Source organism: Rhinoderma darwinii, chromosome 2 (assembly GCF_050947455.1).
Source record: "Rhinoderma darwinii isolate aRhiDar2 chromosome 2, aRhiDar2.hap1, whole genome shotgun sequence".
Taxonomy (NCBI): Eukaryota; Metazoa; Chordata; class Amphibia; order Anura; family Rhinodermatidae; genus Rhinoderma; species Rhinoderma darwinii.
In genome coordinates this window covers 336,643,588-336,666,040 of record NC_134688.1, presented here as the reverse complement: position 1 = coordinate 336,666,040, position 22,453 = coordinate 336,643,588, and the positions used below count along the sequence as shown (strand labels likewise).

The following is a 22,453-nucleotide window of genomic DNA, read 5'->3' as shown; positions in this document are numbered from 1 at the left end:
AGCATTCTTATTAAACCATTTTTTATTCTAACCGGTTTTATGAACTTTATAAAAATGTGATTTATGGTAAGACAAGCAATAAAGTCATCTTTCAGAAGCTTAGATTGCCTGTCCCTCTATTACATCCGGAGGATTAATTAGGCAAAAGTCAAACTGTAGATGAATATTAGTGCTAACGAGATTCTCCTATATGAAGGTTCACGTTTCATCCCCTCTACATAGGTTTCATGTTCAAAGACTACACGGAAAGAAAAGAAACAATGTAACATAAACTAGGGCTTGAGGTAGGGATTATGCTGTACTGCACAAAATGTTCGAAACGTTGACAATTTGGTCATTACAGTTTCATAGGGATAATTAACGGTGCCCCCATTGGTGATAAAATGGCTACTACCTGGTAACATTTAATACTATATTACCTAGCAGTGAACAATAAATCAGTTAACTGCAGTTGTAAGGACACCGAGCGAATTAACAGAAACAGGTAAAAGATACATTAAAGATGACCTTTAACTGGGATTTAGAATTTTTAGGGAAAGTATTATTCTATTTAACTCTTTGGATGTAGACTTAAGACATTTTAAAATAAATCTCACTTAGGCCTCATGGACATGGCTGTATTATGGATTCGTACTACCGTTGGGTCCATACAACGAGGATAGAGGTGTATGGGGCCTTACCGTACCGCCACATGCCTCCATGTGTCACCATACAGCCTCTTGCACATGGCTCTGCCATATGAACTAGGTCTAAGGCGTTTTAAACCGGATCTGTCCCCTCAATATGCTGGCCTAGTTAGGGGTAACATATTACAAGTACAGGTCTGTTCTCCTATAAGCGGAGGTGACAGATCTTCTTTAAACTGCAGGAATACAGCAAATGTAATCAGCCTTTTTTTTTTTAGATCGTTTTTATGCATTTTTGGTGGTGTTTTTTAATTAGTGTAATTTTGTGAATGCGGTTTTTAAGCTTTGTAGGGAAGCCTATGGAGAAAAATTCTAAAAATAAATAAAAACACCATAGCTAAAGCATGTTGCATTTTGATAAAAAACACAAAAAAACAAAACACTATGTATTTTTAACCCCTTAACGGCTGCTCACCGTCTTTTGACGGCAGGCGGTGTAGGTCCTTAATCTACAGTGACATCTTTTGGCGTCAGTGTAGAAGAGGGTGAGGAGCGCTCCTTGGAGATCATCCTCTAAGCAGGAGCTGTAACTTACAGTTCCGGATCTTAGAGAAGCCTCCTGGGATCGGAAAACATTCTTACCCCAGCTGTTTAGCCCTTTGATCGCCGCGGTCCATGAACGCGGCATGATCAAAGGAAACTCCCCTCTTTGATCGCGTCACTGGAAACCCGATCAAAGACTGGGGAATCCATGTGCAGTCAGCTCTGGGGACCTAGAAAGGACCCCAAGGCTGTCTGTTGCGTTTGCCTGCTCTTAGGGCACACTATGTGCTGCCCTAACAGAAGCCTGTGCCAGTGATAGTATGCTAATCCATTATAAGTAAAAAAAATAAATAAATAAGTAACAAAATGCATAAATAAAAAAATCATTATTTTGCAGAAAATATATTTTATTGCCCATACATTAAATAAAAAAAAAAACCTACACATATTAGGTATCTACGCGACTGTAATAACCTGAAAATTTTTATTTAACCCCTTAAGGACATGGACTAGTTTGCACGCTCAGGACGCAGCCCCATTTTTCAAATCTGACATGTGTCACTTTATGTGGTAATAACTTAGGAATGCTTGTACCTATCCAAGCGATTCTGAGATTGTTTTCTCGTGACACATTGTACTTTAAGTTAGTGGTAAAATTTTGTTGATACATTCAGTATTTTATTTTGAAAAACACCAAAATTTAGCGAAAAATGGCAAAAATTAGCATTTTTCGAAATGTAAATGTATCTGCTTGTAAGACAGATAGTAATACTACACAAAATAAATGCTAATTAACATTTCCCACATGTCTACCTTAGATTGGCATCGTGCTTTGTACATCCTTTAATTTTTCTAGGACGTTACAAGGCTTAGAACTTTAGCAGCAATTTCTCACATTTTCAAGAAAATTTCAAAAGGCACGAGGGACGAGTTCAGTTGTGAAGTGGCTTTGAGGGGCCCATACAATGCAAACCCCCATAGATCACCCCATTTTAAAATCTGAACCCCACAAAGTATTCAAAACAGCATTTAGAAAAGCTTATTAACCCTTTAGATGTTTCACAAGAATTACAGCGAAGTAGGGATGAAATTTACAAATGTCATTTTTTTGAAGAAATTCATTTTTAATCCTTTTTTTCTGTAACACAGAAGGTTTTATCAGAAAAACGCAATATTTATTGCTGCCGTTTTTAGAAATATCCCACATGTGGCCCTAGTGTGCTAATTCACTGAAACACAGACCTCCGAAGCAAAGGATCACCTAGAGGATTTTGGGGCCTCCTTTTTATTAGACTATATTTTAGGCACTATGTCAGGTTTGAAGAGGTCTTATGATGCCAAAACAGTAGAAACACCCTCAAAAAGACACCATATGGCAAACTACACCCCTCAAGGAATTTATCAAGGGGTACAGTGGGCATTTTGACACCACGTTTTCTTTGCTGAATTTAGTGAAATGAAGCCGTGAAAATGAAAATCTAGATTTTTTCCAATAAGACATAGAGATTTTCAATTTTCCCAAGGCATAAAGGATTACGGCAATACCGCATATGTGGTGATAAACTGCTGTTTGGACACATGGCAGGTCTCAGAAAGGAAAGATAACCATTTGGCTTTTTGAGCTCAAGTTTTTCGAGTGCCATGTCACATTTGCAAAGTGCCTTCGGGACCAAAACAGTAGGAACACCCCAAAAACCCCACTTGGGAAGCTACACTCCTTAAGGAATCTATCTAGGGGTATAGTAAGCATTTAGACCCCACTGGTCTTTTGCAGAATTTATAGGAATTAGGCCGTAAAAATGAATATCAACATTTTTTTCCACTAAAAAGTAGAATTTTTTCATTTTCACAAGGGATAAAGTTGAAAAAGCACCCCAACATTTGAAAAGCAATTTCTCCAGAGTATGGCAGTACTCCATAAGTGGTCATAAACTGCTGTCTGGACACACCGCAGGGCTCAGAAAGGCAGGAGCGCTATTGGGCATGCAGATTTTGCTGGATTGGTTTTTGGGTCCATGTCGCATTTGCAAAACCCTAAGGTACCAAAGTACAGTGGAAGCCCCCAAGAAGGGACCCCATTTTGGAAACTACACCCCTCAAGGCATTTAACATTTGCCTGGACATATGACAGGGCTCAGAAGTGAAGAGCAACATGCGCATTTGAGGTCCATTTTGATGATTTTCACAGCATTGGCCTACAATTGCTGAGGCTCTGAGGTCAAATAATAAAACAAACCCCCAAGTAGTGACCCCTATTTTGGAAACTGCACCCCTTAAGGCACTATAAGGGGTGTAGTGAGCATTTTGCCCCCACAGGTGTTTTTCCATTAGTAATTAATGTGCAGCGGATGGTGCAAAGTGAAAATTGCAATTTTTCTGCTGATATGCCATTTTAGTGCACAATATGTTGTGCCCAGTTTGTGCACCGAAGACACATATCACGTAAACTGCTAAGCTCGTTTCCCCCGGGTATGGCGATGCCATATATGTGGACGTAAACTGCTGTTTTGGCACGTTGTAGGGTTCAGAAGGGAGGGAGCGCCATTTGGCTTTTGGAGCGCAGATGTAGCTTGGTAGTTGTTGTTTGGCATTTTGGTGGTATTTCAGTTTATAATATGGGGGTGTATGTAAGCTGTGCAGAGTACATAAGGGGCATAATAAGAGGGTATAATAATGGGGTAAATAAATAATATTTCCGAGATATGTGGCCAGTGTCGCACTGATAAATGGTGCCCGATCTTATCCGCTTTTGGACACTCTGCACATTTTGTGTCGCTATATTCTGAGAGCCAGAACTTTTTTATTTTTCTGTCAAAGAAGCTGTGTAAGGGCTTGTTTATTGCTGGAAGGGTTTTAGTTTTTATTGGTACTATTTTGGGGTACATGCGACTTTATGATCACTTTTTATTCCATGTTTTGTGAGGGGTGGTGGTAAAAAAATAGCGATTATGGCATTTGTTTTTTTTGCGGTGTAGTTTTATAGTTTGGGTCGTTACGGATGCGGCGATACCAAATATGTGTACTTTTTTTAATGTTTTCATTTTTTTCCAATAATAAAAGGCTTATTATAGGAAAAAAGGCAGTGTTTGTTTTTATTGAAACTTTTGATGAGACGTTTTTGACTCTGCGTGTGAACATACCCTGCGTGTGAACATACGTGGTGCAATGCATTAGAGCTGTCAGTCATTCACTGACAGCAAGCCTATTAGCGGCCTAATAGGCTATCGTACGTGGCAGACCAGGACTCCATTATTAGGCCTCCGGTTGCCATAGCAATGATCGGCATTCTCACGATAACATCATTTCGATACAGATCGCTACAAACCACTAAGATGTTAATGGCAGGGATCGGAGCTAGCTCCGTTCCCTGCCGTTACAGCATGGTGTCATCTGTAATATACAGCTGACACCAGCGGCTGATGTCGCAGGCTCAGAAGCTTCTGAGCCTGTGCCATCTTGTTACTGCGGCCGGACGGGACCTAGCAGGCTTCCGTACTTGGCAGACGGAAGGCCATTGCTAGGCCTCCGGTCTGCCAGAGCAGCCATCGGAGCAGTCATCGGATTTCATTGCAGGGTTCCGATCTGCTTGTAAACACGATAGATGCAGCGCTCGCTTTTGAGTGCTGCATCTAAGGGGTTAATCGGCCGGATCGTAGGCTAGCTCCGATCCTGGCCTTGAAGCAGTGATAGCGTTAAGCTATCACTGCTTTAAAACTGTGTCTGCAGACACGTCTGCCGACAGAGTACCCTGTTAAGGCTCCGACGTAATAGTCCGTCAGTTTGCGTTAACAGGACAACGCCTGTGACGTACTATTACGTCACATAGCGTTAAGGGTTAAAAGGTTATTTAGAGTGAAACGTTAATGGAATAAAAAAATAAACAAAAAAAAGGTTGCAGAGAAACGCTTTTTTTCTATATTCACGCCGTAAAAATAAATTATATAACTTACACAATGAATTTTTTCTACCCCCAAACTGCGCAAAAAAACACCAACAATTTCTCACGCACAAAACAAGGCCTCCTACAGCCATGTCAATGAAAAACGAAAAAGTTATGGCTACTGAAAGGCAGAGAGGAAAAACTTATAAATTTAGCTGGTCATTAAGGCCTTTTCAGGCCCGGTCATTAAGGGGTTAAACATATCAAAATACTGTGTGTGGAATCAGTCTAAGGGACCACCAATACGCCTTTTCATGGTGGCCTAGTCTAAGTCCTGCACGGGTGTCCCATACAGGCTGGAGCTGGGGCCCGGCTGTTTGATGACAGCCGGGCTCCTGCTCCAACAGTAGCGATCGAAGTTAACTCCCGTTAAATGCCGCGGTCAATAGCGATCGCGGCATTTAAATCATTTGCAGAGGGAGGGAGCTCTCCCTCTCACCCATCGGCGGCCAGCAAATGCAATTGCGGGCCTCTGATGGGGTGTCATGGCAGCCGGAGGCCTAATAAAGGTCTGCCCTGGGTATATACCTATTAGGAAGTTCCGGATTTACACTGACAGTCAATAATGCTCTGATATACTAAGTATACCAAAGTATTATAGCAGCGATCAAAAGATCGCATAGTGAAGTCCCCTAGTGGGACTAAAAAGATAACTAATTAATGTCAAATAAAAATTATTAATAAAAATTACAGTAAGGCCTCATGCACACGACCATAGACATGCGCACAGCCGTGATTTTCGGGTCGGCCAGCAGCGGAGTGTTACCTGCGAGCCGCCCGCAAGTCGCTGGCCATGCACATGGCCGCGTCCATTATTTTCTATGAGCCTGAACATGGCTGTAATAAGACATGTCCGTTCTTTCTGCAGTCCAGGCTCCTGGGACATGCACGGACTGTGGAATCCACGGTCGTGTGCATGGGCCCATAGAAATGAATGGGGCCGCAATTCTCCCGTGGATTTTCGGGGGAATGGCGACTGCAAAAGCACGTTCGTGTGCATGGGGCCTAAAAAAAACAAAAACATTTTTTACCATAAAAAGTAATTTTACTTAGTAAAAGTGTAAAAAATTAGACAAAAGTACACATATATGGTATCGCCATGACCGTAATCACCCAAACAATAAAGTTAACATGTAACTTAAACCGCAAGGTGAAGACCGTAAAAAAAACCTGCAAAAAACAACCGTGAAATTGCTATTTTTTTCAATTGTCCCCCAAAAAAGTCATAATAAAAGTTAATCAATAAGTCCCATTTACCCCAAAACAGTACCAATCAAAACTACGTCTCGCCCCGCAAAAAACAAGCCGTCATATCACTAAATTGACGGAAAAATATTTTTTTTAGTTCAAATGAGTTTTTAGTGTGCAAAAGTCGTAAAACATAAAAAAACTACCGTATACATATGTGGTATCGTCGTAATTGTACCGACCTATAGAACAAAGGTAACATGTTATTTACGCCACACAGTGACCGGCGTGAATTTAAAACGCATAGAACAATGGCGGGATTTCAGTTTTTTTTTTCTATTCCCCCCAAAAAAAGTTAATAAAAGTTAATCAAAAAATGATATGTACCCCAAAATGGTGCATTAAAAATGACAAGTAATCCCGCAAAAAACAAGTCCTCATACAGCTATGTCGACGGAAAATAAAAAAGTTATAGGTTTTTGAGTGCGATATAGAAAAACGAAAAGAATAGCTTGGTCAAGGGGCCTAAAATAGGCTGGTCGCTAAGAGGTTAATGTATGTTATATAATGAGCAATGAGCTACACACAGGTATCTGTCTATGATTGCAGTCATGTCCAAATACTTTTACCTAGAAATCTCTAAATTCTTGAAGGATTTTTCCCAGAAAACTGACAGGCGTCGATTTTGATCTAGACCATTCAACAATCTTTTTAGAAGCAATTGCAGGATCCCACAACTGAGAGTCATCAAATCCAACACAAATCATTTCATTTTATAGGGTATTGAATGTATGATGTGAAACCTCAGCTAAGTGGCAATGATGCTTCATTTTGCTGATCCCACACTTGAAGCTATAAGTCTATAACAGAATTAGGTCTAACTCTAGTGCCCTTTCAGCAGGAATTAATGCACTTCCTGGGTCTCTATCCATTATAGATTATGTCCATAGTGCATTACATTATAAATAGCGGAAAATCAAGCGATCACATTCATGCTGGAAAATTAATATAGAGATGATAGACAAGCGAAGTATACATTACTCTTCACATTTATCCTTGCAGAAGGCAATTCCATGAGCCTACCTTACATGCCCTATACAGATACTCTGGGTGTGTCTAATAATGGGTATATAGAACTGTACATTCATATAAAGGTAATGAAGTGTATAGAAATGACTATTTGTTGTCCAAACATACTGTACAACAATTTGCATCATTTGACATGTGATCTGTTTATTACTAGACCAGTGCTACTTAGAGACTTTTCTGGTGTGACAACTAGGATATCAACTATTATGTGACGGTTTCCGGGAAAAGCCAGAGTTGCGATTTACATGGGACTGTGATGCTTAGTGATTTTACCTCACTCCCATAAAGTAGGCCTCATTTACACGCCCGTATTACACCTCTGTACAACCTCAGAGTTTTACAGATCCGTCATAGGGCATCCATAAACTTCTATGGAGCCCTGCTGTTAGGTATCATGCACACGTCCATTTCTGTTTTGCCAAACACACCACACGGATTCTAGTAGCTTCCATGTGCTGTCCGTTTTTTGTTCCTTTTGCGGACCCATACACTAGAATGGATGAGACCGACCACAAACACTTACAAGAGTAGGACATGTTTTATAACTTTGCGGAACTGGCACACATATCCGCAAGGAAAACGGATGTGTGCATGACCCCATAGATATGAATAGTTCAGTATATATCTGCAAAAATAAATAAATGGATAGGACAATGAAGAAAACAACAGTTGTATGCATGAGCCCTAACTGCGAGTCCAAACAGATATCGAGGCATACAGAGATTCTTTATTCAAACATGAGGAATCCAAAAGAAAGAAAATGTGGCATGCTCAATCACTTGCTGTATTTTGCAGATATTCTCTCCTAGATGCATAGCCTGTGGAGAGAGAATATCCCCAACATATAGTGCCACTCGGTGCACAATATGGCGGCACACAGACTACAACAACGAAAGAAAATCGTGCTACGATACGACACATGATTCAGAATGGAGACTCATGTAGTGCTCCTCTTTTTACAATTACTTTGATACTAATAATTATTTTTATTATTCATCAAATATCTTAGCAATACAGAAAACAGATGAAATTATTATGTGAGCCGTCTTCAGCCTATCAGGGAGAGACGATCCCAGCTGAAGATGCAGGAAAATCAGCTGAGCGCTTCTGCCCCTTCATTTAAGCGACGGTGGGGGTCTCAGCACCCGGACCACTGCACATCAAAACTTCTGATATGTCTTTATGACATATTGAACGTTTTTTTATTACAATTATTTTATATGGCCGCACAGTAATGATAATAAGTGTATATAATATATTTTATCCCTCTAAAAGATACAACATCGCTGCTAGACATTTACCTCTCTTAATGGTGAACCGCTATATAACAAGTGTGACCAGGTCATTCTCCACATCAGTGGTCTTCAAACTGTGGCAAACAATTCAGGATTCATGTGGAGCTAAGTTACCTGGTAGTGCATGAGTGTGTTGAGTCTCTTCCAGTCTCCTTCTATCTTGGTTGTGATGTCTTCATCTTGAAGAACAACCCTTGCTATTCGCCCTTGTCTCCACTCTGTTCAGGGGTCAGACAAACGATAATTTATGTATGCTGCAAATTAGCTTTTTTATAATTTGCAGTGTTAAGCCTCATGCACATGACCACATTGGTTTTGCGGTCCACAAAAACCACGGGTCCATTGCAGTCCAAAAACCACGGGTCCATAGTGGTCCATCGGACCACAAAAAACCTTTGCTCTGCAGCCATGTGTTATTAGGATTCACAACAATTTGATCAGTAGCGTGAATCTGGAAATTCGAACCGTAAAATGGACGTATCCTGAGTTTTTGCGATCCAGATTCGGGGCCCCAGAACGGATCCGTGAATCTGCATGGGGCCATAGAAATGAATGGGTCCGCAATTTATCCGCTGAAATGTGGATAAATTGCGGAGGCAAATGCATGGATGTGTTTGTACAGTTTGTCCTGGAGATCAAGTGAAAAGCCTGACTACTTCTGCTGGCTAATTAACCCTTACAATCCACAGGGTCCCCTAATAAATGTACAGGGATAACCAATCACCTATAAGAACACCTACAACTCTCCTGATACAAAAATGAGAGCAATCCAATGCAAACAATATATTAGTAAATTCTTTATTAAATTCATTACACTGAGACTAATAATAAAAGCATTTAAAAATGGTTCACGGAGGTCAATGTCCAGTATAGTCATCGAAAATATCCAAAAAATGTATATAAATAATAATTTACACAAAATACACCACTAAATGCAAGAGAATGGCAGGCTAGCAACCCCCCATTTAATTAACCCACATGTACTTAATGTACTTAGGACATAATGCGTTTACACAGGAACCGGCCTCCAGATCAGACCGTGAAGAACGGTTCCCCCCTTTTATAATCCCACGTGTGATAATTAAATGGGGGGGGGGGTTGCTAAACTGCCATTCTCTTCGGAAGTCCCGGACCGAACTCAGTGCAGGGAGCCGGGCTCCTAGCATCATACTTATGTACGATGCTAGGAGTCCCTGCCTCTCCGTGGAACTACTGTCCCGTACTGAAAACATGTTTTCAGTACGGGACAGTTGTCCTGCAGCGAGGCAGGGACTCCTAGCATCGTACATAACTATGATGCTAGGAGCCCGGCTCCCTGCACTGAGTTTGGTCCGGGACTTCCGGCCGAAATACGTCCGTCCATTACGGACGTTAATGTGCTCGTGTGAACCCAGCCTTAGTTTAGCTGCTCTTCTTTGTATTTTTTCCAGCTAAAATGACTAGGATATGTTTACTGATGTCATTTTGTGTAAATTATTATTACATTTATATACTTATTTGCATCAATGTAATGAATTTGATTGTACTAATGTATGTATTCGATTGCTCTGAGTTTTGTATCAGGGGAGTTGTAGGCGTTATTACTTCTGCAAGTTGTCTAAACCAGATGTTAAAGATAAGATTTTTTAATCTTATGCAAAAAACAGCTGGACCCCAGTCTTGCTAAGCAGGAATGAATGCACCTCTCATATGGACAAGGTACCGTACTACTTTGAAGAAAAGACCTTACAAGTGGAAATGCAAGTGGCTTCTGAAATTAACACTTTTTCCCAATTCTTTATCTCATGAAGATCTGAATCTTAAAATGAATGACTGCGATATTCGCTGAAACAACATAAGAAGAGTGACTATATGTTGAACCGTGATGTTCTTGCTTTGTAATGTCACTCATATACGTCTGTTTCCAGCTGCTGTTTAACTGCAGAGAGTGACTGTACATACCTAGGTCCATGTCCACAGCTCTCGGCCTCTGAGAATAGGGCACATTCTTATATACTGCATCCAAGATCTTTTCCTTGACCTGAGTGATGGTGTCACAGTTTAAGGCCTTTACCGGTATCTCTGGACTGTTTTCATTGTCGGGGTTTACACAGTTCAGGATCTGCAATGAAGGAAGTTATTAAACTAAATGGCAATGTTACATGGTAAAAAAAAAAAAACCATAAAGAATAAAGCAATTTGCCCTAAAAAGGAAAAAGAACCCCCCTGGTCTGAAGTGGCAATCCGACCGTCCCAGAACGAAAAAATATCAGTTCCTATGTCAATGTGTAAAATTCTTGTTTGAATGTCCCATTCAAACAAGAATTTTACCCGTTGACATAGGAACTGAAATTTTTTCGTTCTAAGAAATTATCTAAACCTTTTTTAAAGCCATCTACTGTTCCTGCTGTGACCAGCTCCTGCGGTAGGCTATTCCACAGATTACCGTGCCTTAGGGTAAGGCCTCATTTACACGAACGTAATATACGCGCGTGCGACGCGCGTGCTTTGCACGCATGTCGTACGCACCTATATTAGTCAATGGGGCAGTTTAGATGATGCGTGAATTGCGCTCAGCGCGTGTGCGCAGAAAAAAACTCACGACATGTTCTATAATCGTGCGTTTTTCGCGCACTCACGCACCCATTGAAGTCAATGGGTGCGTGAAAACCACGCATGCCGCACGGAAGCACTTCCGTGCGAACTGCGTGATTCGCGCAAGAGCTGTCAAACTCCTGAATGTAAACAGAAAAGCACCACGTGCTTTTCTGTTTACAAACATCCAAACGGAGTGTCAAATTCGAGATGAGCGCACCGAACTTCACCGGGTTCGGCCAAACTCGTTTTGACCGAAACCGGTAAAAAATGTTCGGGTACGCGACGTCAGGAGACAGTCACTGTCCACGGTGCTGAAAGCGTTAAACTGGTTCAGCACCATGGACAGTGACTTCCGCACCGAAAATCCATGAACCTGTAAAAAAAAAAAAGACGTTCTGACTTACCGATAACTCCGGTCCGACCTCCCGGGATGACAGTTAAGTCCAAGTGACAGCTGCAGCCAATCACAGGCCAAGCACAGGCTGCAGCCAATCACAGGCTGCAGCGGTCTCATGGACTGCGGCGTCATCCTGGGAGGTGGGGCCGGATGACAAGAGAGGGACGCGTCACCAAGGCAACGGCCGGGAGCCCGGACTGGGGGAAGCAGGAAGTTCTTGGTAAGTATGAAAGTCTTTTTTTATTCACAGGTTGCTGTATATTGTGTTCGGCATTCACTGTCGAGGGTGCTGAAAGAGTTACTGCCGATCAGTTAGCTCTTTCAGCACCTTGGACAGTGACGGGCGTCGACTAGCCTCATCTCTATGATGGCGGCTGCGCGAAAATCACGCAGCCGCGCATCATACACGGATGACACACGGAGCTGCCAAGTGCCTTTTGCGCGCGCAAAACGCAGCGTTTTTTGCGCGCGCAAAACGCACACGCTCGTGTAAATCAGGCCTAAAGAAGACTTGTCGCCTCTGGAGATTGATTGATTTTTTTCTCCAGACGGAGGGTATGTCCCCTTGACTTTTAAGAGGATTTTACATAGAACAGGATTTCGCCATATTTTTGGTACGGGCCATTTATATACTTTATAAAGTTAATCATGTTCACTCTTAGGCTGAGTTCACACGTCGCGGATTTGACTCCGATTTTCAGCATATATTTTACACTTTGCAATGCAAAAGGGTGAGATCTGCGTCAAAACCGCAACAAAATCTGCGACAAATCCGCAACGTGTGAACTCAGCCTTAGTCGTCTCTATAATTATTTAAATCGTTATTTTGATCTTTCTTCAAAACTAAGATTCTCCTTATTAGTTTAGTTGCTCTTCTTTGTATTTTTTCCAGCTAAAATGACTAGGATATGTTTACACCGGTGACATTTGGGCGACACTGTTGAAACAATACGGTTGCATGTGGTCATCTGCTGTGTCATTAGGTGGGCTATAAAGCAGATTTGGCAATTTCAACAGTCAACACAATTTCAACACAGCATCCTGCATTTCATTCTGCAGTCATGTCCTGGACAATAGGGCAGGTGTGTCAGGAGCACTATGTCCAGCAAAATCTGCTTTGTAGCCCTAGCATTAAAAGAAATATAAAGAAAAACACAAGTACACACAAATGGGGGGGATTCATTTTCAATTGCAAAATCCTCCGTAGAGGGCAGCAGTACAGTGTTTTGTATAACTAAACTCCCCCTTGTGGACACATGTTATATTTACCAGTGTTTTGTACTCAATCTGTTGTCTAATCAGTTTATCTTCGCTCAATGAATAGCGGGCTTCTCCAGTGATTGAATCTATAGGTCCTTTTTCCATCTGCTGTTTAATGGCACAATGTAACATGAAGAGAGGCTCCCCAGCACATTCCTAAAAAAAAACAAGCATATGCATTCTGTTACCACCAAAATGGTATCTAGGGGAGGAATATATGTATTTCTCAGTTGAAATCATTACAGCGCCAGTCAGAATTGCAATTACATCAACAATTGCTAGTGTTTTAAGGTATCGGTTTTAAAATATATGACTGCTTGCTTCATTATACCGTAAAACTATTTAATCTACATAACACAAGGTTACACATAATTCTGAGTTCAGTTATATAACTTCATATCACATATATGTCACACATATGATTAAATAAATTAAGTGCTGGCGTAAGGGGGGTGCAAACTTGCCATTTACCCAAGACCCCCATCCGTAAGCGAGCAGGAGAGCAGCTGATAAGCAGTGACAAGTAAAGGCTTACTCTAACGTATAGTGAGTCCAAGAGCGCTGGTATACTTACCCTCCTATTTCCTCTTTAGTTCCGGGTGCCACCGTACTGGGTTCTCTCACTGTCCAGCATCAGGGACTAGTGTAAAGTGGTGGACATTAAACATTTTTCTCTTGTCAGGGGTCAGATTAATTTAGGGGTCTGGTCTAAGGTCTCATAAATGTAGGGGTCTGGTCTGGGGTCTGATTATTTAGGAGTCTAGTCTGGGGTCTGTTAAATGTAGGTTTCCGATCTTTTTATTTAGAGAATCTGAATTAATTTAGGAGTCTGGTGTCTGAATTTATATAGGGGTATAGTCCAGGGTCTGAATTTATATAGGGGTCTAATCATGGGTCTGAATTGATATAGGGGTCTAGTCGAGGCTCTGAAATTATTTTGGGGTCTGGTCTAGGGACTAAATGTATTTATGTTTCTATGGAGGCTGGGGATGGCTGCAGAAGTAAAGGGCAAGAGCTGTCTGGGCAGCAAACTCTGTTGTGGTCAGGAGAAGTTGTCATAGAGGTCTGGGATGGATGGTGAAGAAAAGGAAAAAGAACATCCACAATGAGGGAAAATGTCCCCTGTGAGTGACTGGATTTATGGAAGAGCTGTCTTAACATGTCTGCTATAGTAAATTGTTGTGTATTCCATGAGATAACAATTTTGGAACTCTTTGTTGCAATGTTCCTCTGTTATTCCCCCTGGAAATGTTTCAATAAGGCCTGGAATCATGGAAACTTTATGTAATAAATTCTAACTATAGACCTACAGCTACAATATAAAGCAATACATTGAGCTGCATGCAATCTTGTGGACTGTAGCTGTCACTCAAAAATAATTCAGTAGTGCTACAAAAAGTCTCCGTACATCCCAGGCCTAACTGAGTGTTACCATTCCCCTTGTCAATAGAATGTATCCTGACACAGTCTGATTGGAAGGTGTCAGACTGTGTAGGGACACACCCCTGTTACGAGGGAAATGGTAAAGGCCAGTTGTCAATATATTAATACAATTCCAGGAGAAATAAAAGAGGAACAGAACAATGTAGACCTCTTTAAAAAAAAAAAAAAAAAAAAGTGTTCCAAAATAGTTTTTTCACGGGTAACTCCATGGGTAATTCAAGTATTTACTAAAAAAAAACCAAAAACATGTCAGGAGAGTGATAGGTCCTCTTTAATTGTTATGTATTCTGCCTGTAACTGATACTGCCTGCCTAAATACTGATCAGTACTCTATTCTCATGTATAGTCTGCAGCATGATAATACTCTTGCATAGGTGACTGTGTGATAAGGTGTTTGTATGTTCTACTTTTATTTTCTTTCTTTTGTTGATGGTATGGTTGACATAATTAACCCCTTAATGACCGAGCCTGAAAAGGACTTAAAGAGACTCTGTCACCAGTTTATCAATTGCCCTATCTCCTAACTAATCTAATAGTCGCTTTGCTGCTGATAACTACAGTGTGATTAGTTTTAGATTTTTTTTTATTATTTGCAAAGATATGAGCATTTTTCTAAATATGTAAATGAGTCTTTATTGGAGAAGTGGGAGGTAACAGCAGCGATTCTCTTGAGGTGGCGCTACCTCACAGCCTCTGACGTTGTCCTATCAGCATGAAGCTGTTTCACACAGTATGAGAGTCATTCTAGAGGGAAGGGGGATCACTTCAAACAGCCATATCTCCAGCTGTGGACCACCTAGAACAATTCTGGTGGCATATGAAAGAGGAGATTGTAATCTTTCATATGACACCAGGATCGCTTTTCTATCTGTGCCACAACCGGATATATCACCAGTTGAATACACAGTCGGGAAAGGAAGCTGTGTACTATATGATCACACTGTGTTTCTTGGCAGGGAAGGGGGAGAAGCTGTATGCTGATTGAACAGCGTCATACAGAAAACATTAAACCGCCCTGAGTGAAAAGAAAGAGTAGCCTCCCATTTGGCAAGTATAGCCAAATTAGCATATTTAGAAAAATGCTCATAACTTTACAAATAATAAATATTTTTTAAAAACAAATTTCAATGTAGTTATCAACAGCAAAGCGCCTATTCGATTAGATAAAAGATAGGGAATTCATAAACTGGTGACAGAGTCTCCTTAAAGCAGTTGTCCAGGAATACATTTTATTTCTATTTTAACTTAATGCGATATGTACAACTAACTTTCTAATATGTCTGTTTATAGCTTGTGGCGTTACTTACTTCTAATGTGCATTCATGTGACCGCAACCAGAGTAAATTTTTCACTTCCTCTGACGTTCCATGTCTTTGCTCAGCCAGCACTTCTAGCTGAGAAGCGGCACGGCGCGTCATCAACTAGGTTTACAGGCAGTGGGACCAGAGGCAGAGCTCTGAAGTGCTCATAAAACATCCGCCCAGTCCACTGCCTGTAAACCTAGTTGATGAAGCGCCGTGCCTCTGCTCTGCCGGAAGTGCTGGCTGAGCAAAGACAGGGCATGTCATCTCTGCTAGTACACGCCCCCTCCTCCTTTCTCTCGAAATTCCCGCACTGCATGCCCATCTCCTCTCATTGCCCACGCCCCCTCCTCCTTTCGGATTCCGCTTCTGATACCCGTCCCTTTCACTTCATGTAATGCCTGGGCGTCGCATACCCCCCACGGGAATGATGGGGTTATATACATGGATGATGGGGTAATACACAGGGATGATGGGGGGTTATATACAGGGATGATGAGGTAATACACAGAGATGATGGGGGTTATATACAGGTTGTATACACTGATGATGGAGTTATATCATCCCTGTGTATAACCCCCATCATCCCTGTATATTACATCATCATCATCCCTGTATATTACATCATCATCCCTGTGTATTACCCTCAACATCCTTGTATATAACCGCCATCATCCCTGTATATAGCCTCAATCATCCATGTATATAACTGCCATCATCCCTGTATATAACCGCCATCATCCCTGTATATAACCACCATCATCCCTGTATACAACCCCCATCATCCCTGTATATAAACCCCATCATCCATGTATATAAACCCCATCATCCCTGTATATAACCTCCATCATTCCTGTATATAACCCCCATCATCCCTGTATATAACCCCATCATTGCTTCATATAACACCCATCATCCCTGCATATAACCCCCATCATCCCTGCGTGATAATTACTGGGTGTGTGGGACAGTGCAGGGAGCTGGGTGACTGTAATTAGATCAGGGAATGTCCAAAATTGATGAGATGCTGTGGAGGAAGGGGGGTGGGGTATATAAGCTGTCTCCTCAGATGCAGCAAGGGATCATGGGTAAGGAGGGAAACAGCCAGGACCAGAAGCAAGGGTTGTAAACAAACAGAAAGAGCAGCAGTGATGATTAAGATCAAACAGAAACTGGTTAGAAGATTAGTAGGGGGTTTTAGGGAAGGCAAACCAAGCTGGGGGGGGGCACTTTTTAGAAAATGTTTTTTTCCTGGCCAACCCCTTTAATGACCAGCTAAATTTTTACGTTTTTGCCTCTCTGTCTTTCAGTAGCGACAACTTTTTTATTTTTTCATTGACGTGGCTGTATGAGGCCTGGTTTTATGTGGTAGAAATTGTATATATTTTTTTTTCATAGATTGGGGGTAGAAAAATTTAATTTTTACTATGTAAATATAGGAAAAAGCGATTCTCGGCATAGTTTTTCTTGTTTATTTTTTACCCATTCACTTTTCACGCTAAATAACCTGTTAAATGAATTCTTCAGGTTATTACGGTTGTGTAGATACCTAATATGTGTAGGTTTTTTGTTTTTATGTAATGTAGGAGCAATAAAACATGTTTTATGCAAAATAATGACTTTTTTGGGGACATTTTATTTATTACAATTTTTTTTTTGTTACTTTCTTTTTTTAATCCCATTAAAGGGATTGTCCACCTTTTGACAACTGATGACCGATCCATCCACCGGATAGGTCATCAGTATGTCATCGGTGTGGGCCCGACACCAGGACCCCGAACCGATAAGCCGCTCCGGTGGCCTGCGGGCACCGGATGTTATGACACATAATGCTATGTGCAGAGCCCGGAAGCAGATGGCTCCATACATAGCATAGCGGCCGTGATGCAAAACTGCAGGTCTGCTCCTCTTCACTTGAATAGGGGCAGAGCTGCAGTACTGAAGCTCGGCCACTATTCTGTGGCTGGAGATAACTGCTTCAGGCTTGCACGTCCGGTGCACGGAGGCATCGGACCAGCTTATCTGTGCGGGGCCCTGGTGTCGGACCCCCACAGATCATGTACTGATGACCTAGGTCATCAGTTGTCAGAAGCTGGAAAACCCCTTTAAGGGATTACAACTTTATCTTTTACTTGTAATGTACTAGCATACTCTTGTACGTTAATACATTATACTATGTCACTATGACACAGGCTGCTGTTAGGGCAGCACATAGTGTGCCCTAACAGCAGGCAAACTGAACAGACAGCCCTGGGGTACTTTCTAGGTCTCCAAGGCTGACTGCAGAAGGATTCTCCGGTCTTTGATCACGTCACCGGGTTTCCAGTGACGCGATCAAAGAGGGGAGTTCATGGATCGCGACGATCAAAGGGTTAATCAGCTGAGGTCGGAATGTTTTCCGACCCTAGCTGTATTTAGCAGGCTGCTCTAAGATCAGGAGCTGTAAGCTACAAAAGAGGTCGCTGTAGATGAAGGACCTGCACCGCCTGCCGTCAAAAATGGGTGGGCGGTATTTAAGGAGTTAAAGAGGATCTGCCACTTCTCCTGACATGTCTGTTTTAGTAAATACTTGTTACATATACTGACAATGTCCAATCACACACCTCTTTGACAACATGAATGGTAACATGAAGTTGTCAATTCATAATAGAGGAACGGCACAAAGTAGAGTTCTCATCAAAGATGTTACAGAATTTTTATTTTGTGGGAAATACAATTATTTATGAAACCAGACGGGTCCTTTTTAAGAGAGTGGTGAAGGGAGTGACCAAATGAACTGAAATTCACCACTCCTAGATTTCAATTCGGGTTTCGCTCATGTACTAACCACTGCGTACCAGGAATACCCCACAAGTCTTCCTGTTTTTTGTATGCTGTATAGCCATCACAATTTGGGGCCACACTTTTCATTTTGCCTGGGGCTGCACTTTTAATTTTGCTCAGGGCCACACTTTCCCTAAAACCGTCCCCAAATACATATGCATATTTCCTTTACAGCAATCCAAATATCTATATAAAACATACATATATTCATAACATAGCATGGGAAGTAATACTTTCCGTGTGAAAATACTGGTAGGATGTAAGGCCAATCAATACTACAATAAATATAAGGTTGATTGTTTTACCTTAAGGAATTTGTGCAAGAGGAAAGCAAACCAGTTAGTCAGCATCTTCTCTGCCACAGACTCAGTCCTAAAGAGAAAAAAGTGCAGGTTTAAATTGTGCTGTCATAGAAAACACACATTTATCATTAAAATGAAACATAGAAGTTTTAATATTGTTTTTATTACCTTTTAAAGCCTGCCAAGCTATATTTATTTGTGTAGATGCCTAAATATTAAAGGTATTACCATTAAAAAGTGACATATTTTTTGGCTGCATTGTCTATTTATGTAAAAATAAATGATGAAATATTGTAATTTTCAGATTGGCCACAAGATGTCAGCACCAGAAGGGTGTAGCACTCCAGGTTGGTAACATTAAAATAATCTTGTTTCACAGCCTATTGCCCCTTTATCACTAGTGGGTGGTGGGTTACTGACAGGATGACAGTTCTATTGTACTGCCTAAGCTAAGATAAGCAGATTTCACACTGACACTAGCAAATAGAAAATTGTAGACAGCCAACACATAGCTGAGTCAGGGTAGTGCTTGTGATGTCCTGGCCCACCTGCAGCTACATATACACTCTGTTGTAAAGCTTAGTGCAGAGGAAATGGAGAGTAGTTTTATTAAGGGCTGCCTTCAGGAAGTTAATACAACATATAGCTGCTATTTGGAAGAGCAATTGGCCAAGCAAAATCTGTAAGAGCCCCCACAGTTTGTCTAGCCATTTATATAACATGAGGTAGAACTTTTATATATATATATATATATATATATATATATATATATATACACACACAGTATAAATGTTATGTTATACAGTAGTATAAAGTGGACTTCAGAGTGTTGCTGGATGGAAAACAGGTTTGCACAGGTTTCCTTACGGTTTAGGCCTCATGCACACGACCGTAGCCGTGTGCACGGCCGTGATTTTCGTGTCGGCCGGCTGCGGACTGTCAGCGGACTGTCAGCCGCAGGCCGCCCGCACATGCACATGGCCGCGGCCATTGTTTTCAATGAGCCCGGACCGCAGAACCGGGCCGTAATAAGACATGCCCGTTCTTTCTGCGGTCCGGGCTCCCGGGCCGTGCACGGACCGCAAAAACTACGGTCGGGTGCACGGCCCCATAGAAAAGAATGGGGCCAGTGGCGTAGCTATAGGGGTCGCAGCGGTCGCAGTTGCGACCGGGCCCCTAAGCCTGAGGGGCCCACGGGCCCCCCTCGCCACACTTAGTGTCCGTATCATTGCTTCTTAGATAAAATCGATCTTTACACAGCGCATGAGCAGTAGCTTGTGTGTATCAGCGTGTGTACTCCCCCTCCCTTCTTGTGCTCTGAGGCACTGGATTGGAGGAGACAGGGGAGGAGGAGCCTAGATACACACACTGCCGCACGCTGTGTAAGGAAAAAGCTCATGTCTCATCCCTGCTCGTTTCCCCACATCCATGTGAGTTCTGGACAGGCATCACTTGTAATTACATTGTCTCTCTTTAGTGGTATTTCCCTATACTGTTTGATCTTTGCTGTCTCTCTCTGTTCTTTCCATCCTGCAAATAGAGGACAGAACGGGAGGATTCAGCAGTGAGAGCAGCGCAGACAGGACACTGATAAGAGGTTACTGAGGGTCATAATTCATCACAGGACAGCTCAGCCTCCAGTTATCGGGAAGACACTGATAAGGGGGCTAGAGGTTACTGTGGGTCATGAATGATTGCACATTACTGGAGGTCTGGAGCTGTGCTGTAATGTGAAGCACACAGCTCTGCTATGCCAGTGTCTATTAGGAAACTATAAAAAATAAAGAGGCTGCTCCTAAAGGTTTATAAAGTTGTTTTTTTTTGCCAGAATCATAAATTATCACCTATCCTTAGTGATCATTTTGTTTTCGCTGGGACACCCACCAATCATGAGAACTGGGGTTCCAAACCCCCCCATTCCTCCTCACTGTAAGCAGGACATTGAATGGAGCAGTGATCGTGCATGCACTCTACATAGCTCCATTCAAAGTCTATTTACGTCATTGTCATAGACCGTGAATGGTGCGGCGGGCGTATGCTCAACAGCCGCTCCATTCAAGCTCCTCTTTACTGCAGGGGTGCAGTGAGGAGGCTCAGAGGGTTTGGGACCCCTGGTCTCTCGATCGCCTCCAGCAATAAGAGAATGATCAAATATACTGTGGGGGGCAAAAAAGTTGGTATTGTGGCTGTATAAGGCACAAAGGAGGGTATTACTGTGGGGCACAAAAAAGGCATTCTGATTTTGTGGTGGGGGCACTATTACTTTGTAGGGAACAAAAGGGGGCACTAGTACAGTTTGGGGCACAAATGGGGCCACTATTAAGGTGGAGAGGGCACTAAGAGGGCTATTGGGGCTAACAGCATAATTTGTAGTTTGTGTGAAGAGACAAGTGGTGGCTGGAAGAAGTCATGCCGGTCTGGCATGGATAGAGTAGAAAAGGGAAATCGGGATACAACTGTAGTGTATTCATTTTTCACTGTGTAGAGCTGGTATATGACCTTTATTTGGTGACTTCATTATTTAGGTATACTATCATACATGGAACTGCGCCGCTTTAAGCCTGCCGTGTTATAAAAGTTGTTTTATTAGTCTCTGATGTATATATTTTTGTTTTGAGAGGTTACTTTAGAGACCCAGTAATGCAGCTGAAAGTTAGAGAGAAGATGCGTAGGGGGGCCCAAACTCAAAGTTTGCACCTGGGCCCATGAGCCTTTAGCTACGCCCCTGAATGGGGCCGCAATTCTCCCGTGGATTTTCGGGGGAATTGCGGCCGCAAAAACACGGTCGTGTGCATGAGGCCTTAAAGTTTGGAAATCATTGTTTTAGAGTCACAACAGATACAATTAAAGATACAGTGCTATGGGGTATTATTCATAGTCCTGCTGGATGGCCCAGTCATTTATGTTGTGCCTCTTAATGCCGTCTCCACTGGAAGCATCTGGGAGGTTTCACTAAATGCAATGAGGATTCTCTCTGGGCAGTGCCCCTGTTCTCCCTCCTTTGTCCTTCATGATGAGCCAGTCTACAAGAATGTGATCAGCTCGATTACATGAATGGAAGAGTGATCCTGCACGCAGACAGGCAACGATTTAGGTGTATTGTTTATTATGAATAATCTATCATGTATGAGATTTTAGTCAAGTTATATACATCATGCGTTTGCCCTTCTAGAGATGGTCACTATTCTGTTTAAATGACTGGTACTGAATGAGGCTCCCCCAGTGCCGGGAAGGTGGCTTACAATGCATACAATAAGTGGGCTTTGTCCTTCTTCTCATGTTGTTAATCCTGTGCAAGCCGTTCACACTTCATGTTAAGCTTCACAAAAGGAAGAACAAATCTGCCTTTCAAAAAGCGGCTGTAATTTTTTTTCCTGAGCTGCGTGATTTTCAAAACCCCAGAGATTATTCCAACAAATCTCTGCTTTTTTTATATTCTTCCCGACACAGCAGCCGTAATTATTACATTTCTTTTCTCGTCTTAACGAAAAAGCAACGGGCCTCACAGAGCGTTCAGCCACTGAAAAAAGAGGAGAGATGTAGTATTTAATACTGTGGTCTGCGCCTTTTAACTCTTTCAACTGTAAATAGTTACAGGTGATAGGAGTTAATAATATACCTCGTATATAAAGTTTGCTTGCTGGGTGAGGGAAAACCAGGTGGTACAAG

The 22,453-nt window shown here is 41.9% G+C and overlaps 1 protein-coding gene across 1 annotated transcript in view; it reads right to left on the bottom strand.

Moving 5' to 3' along the window:
• PLXNA2 (plexin A2) overlaps window positions 1-22,453 on the bottom strand; it is a 307,602-nt gene that overhangs the window by 14,159 nt on the left and 270,990 nt on the right. The window contains exons 23-26 of the mRNA XM_075853680.1: window positions 18,788-18,854; window positions 12,925-13,071; window positions 10,623-10,782; window positions 8,796-8,899 (exon numbers count right to left, since the gene is read on the bottom strand). Coding sequence (XP_075709795.1) covers window positions 8,796-8,899; window positions 10,623-10,782; window positions 12,925-13,071; window positions 18,788-18,854 — 478 coding nt within the window. The remainder of the gene's footprint in view (window positions 1-8,795; window positions 8,900-10,622; window positions 10,783-12,924; window positions 13,072-18,787; window positions 18,855-22,453) is intronic.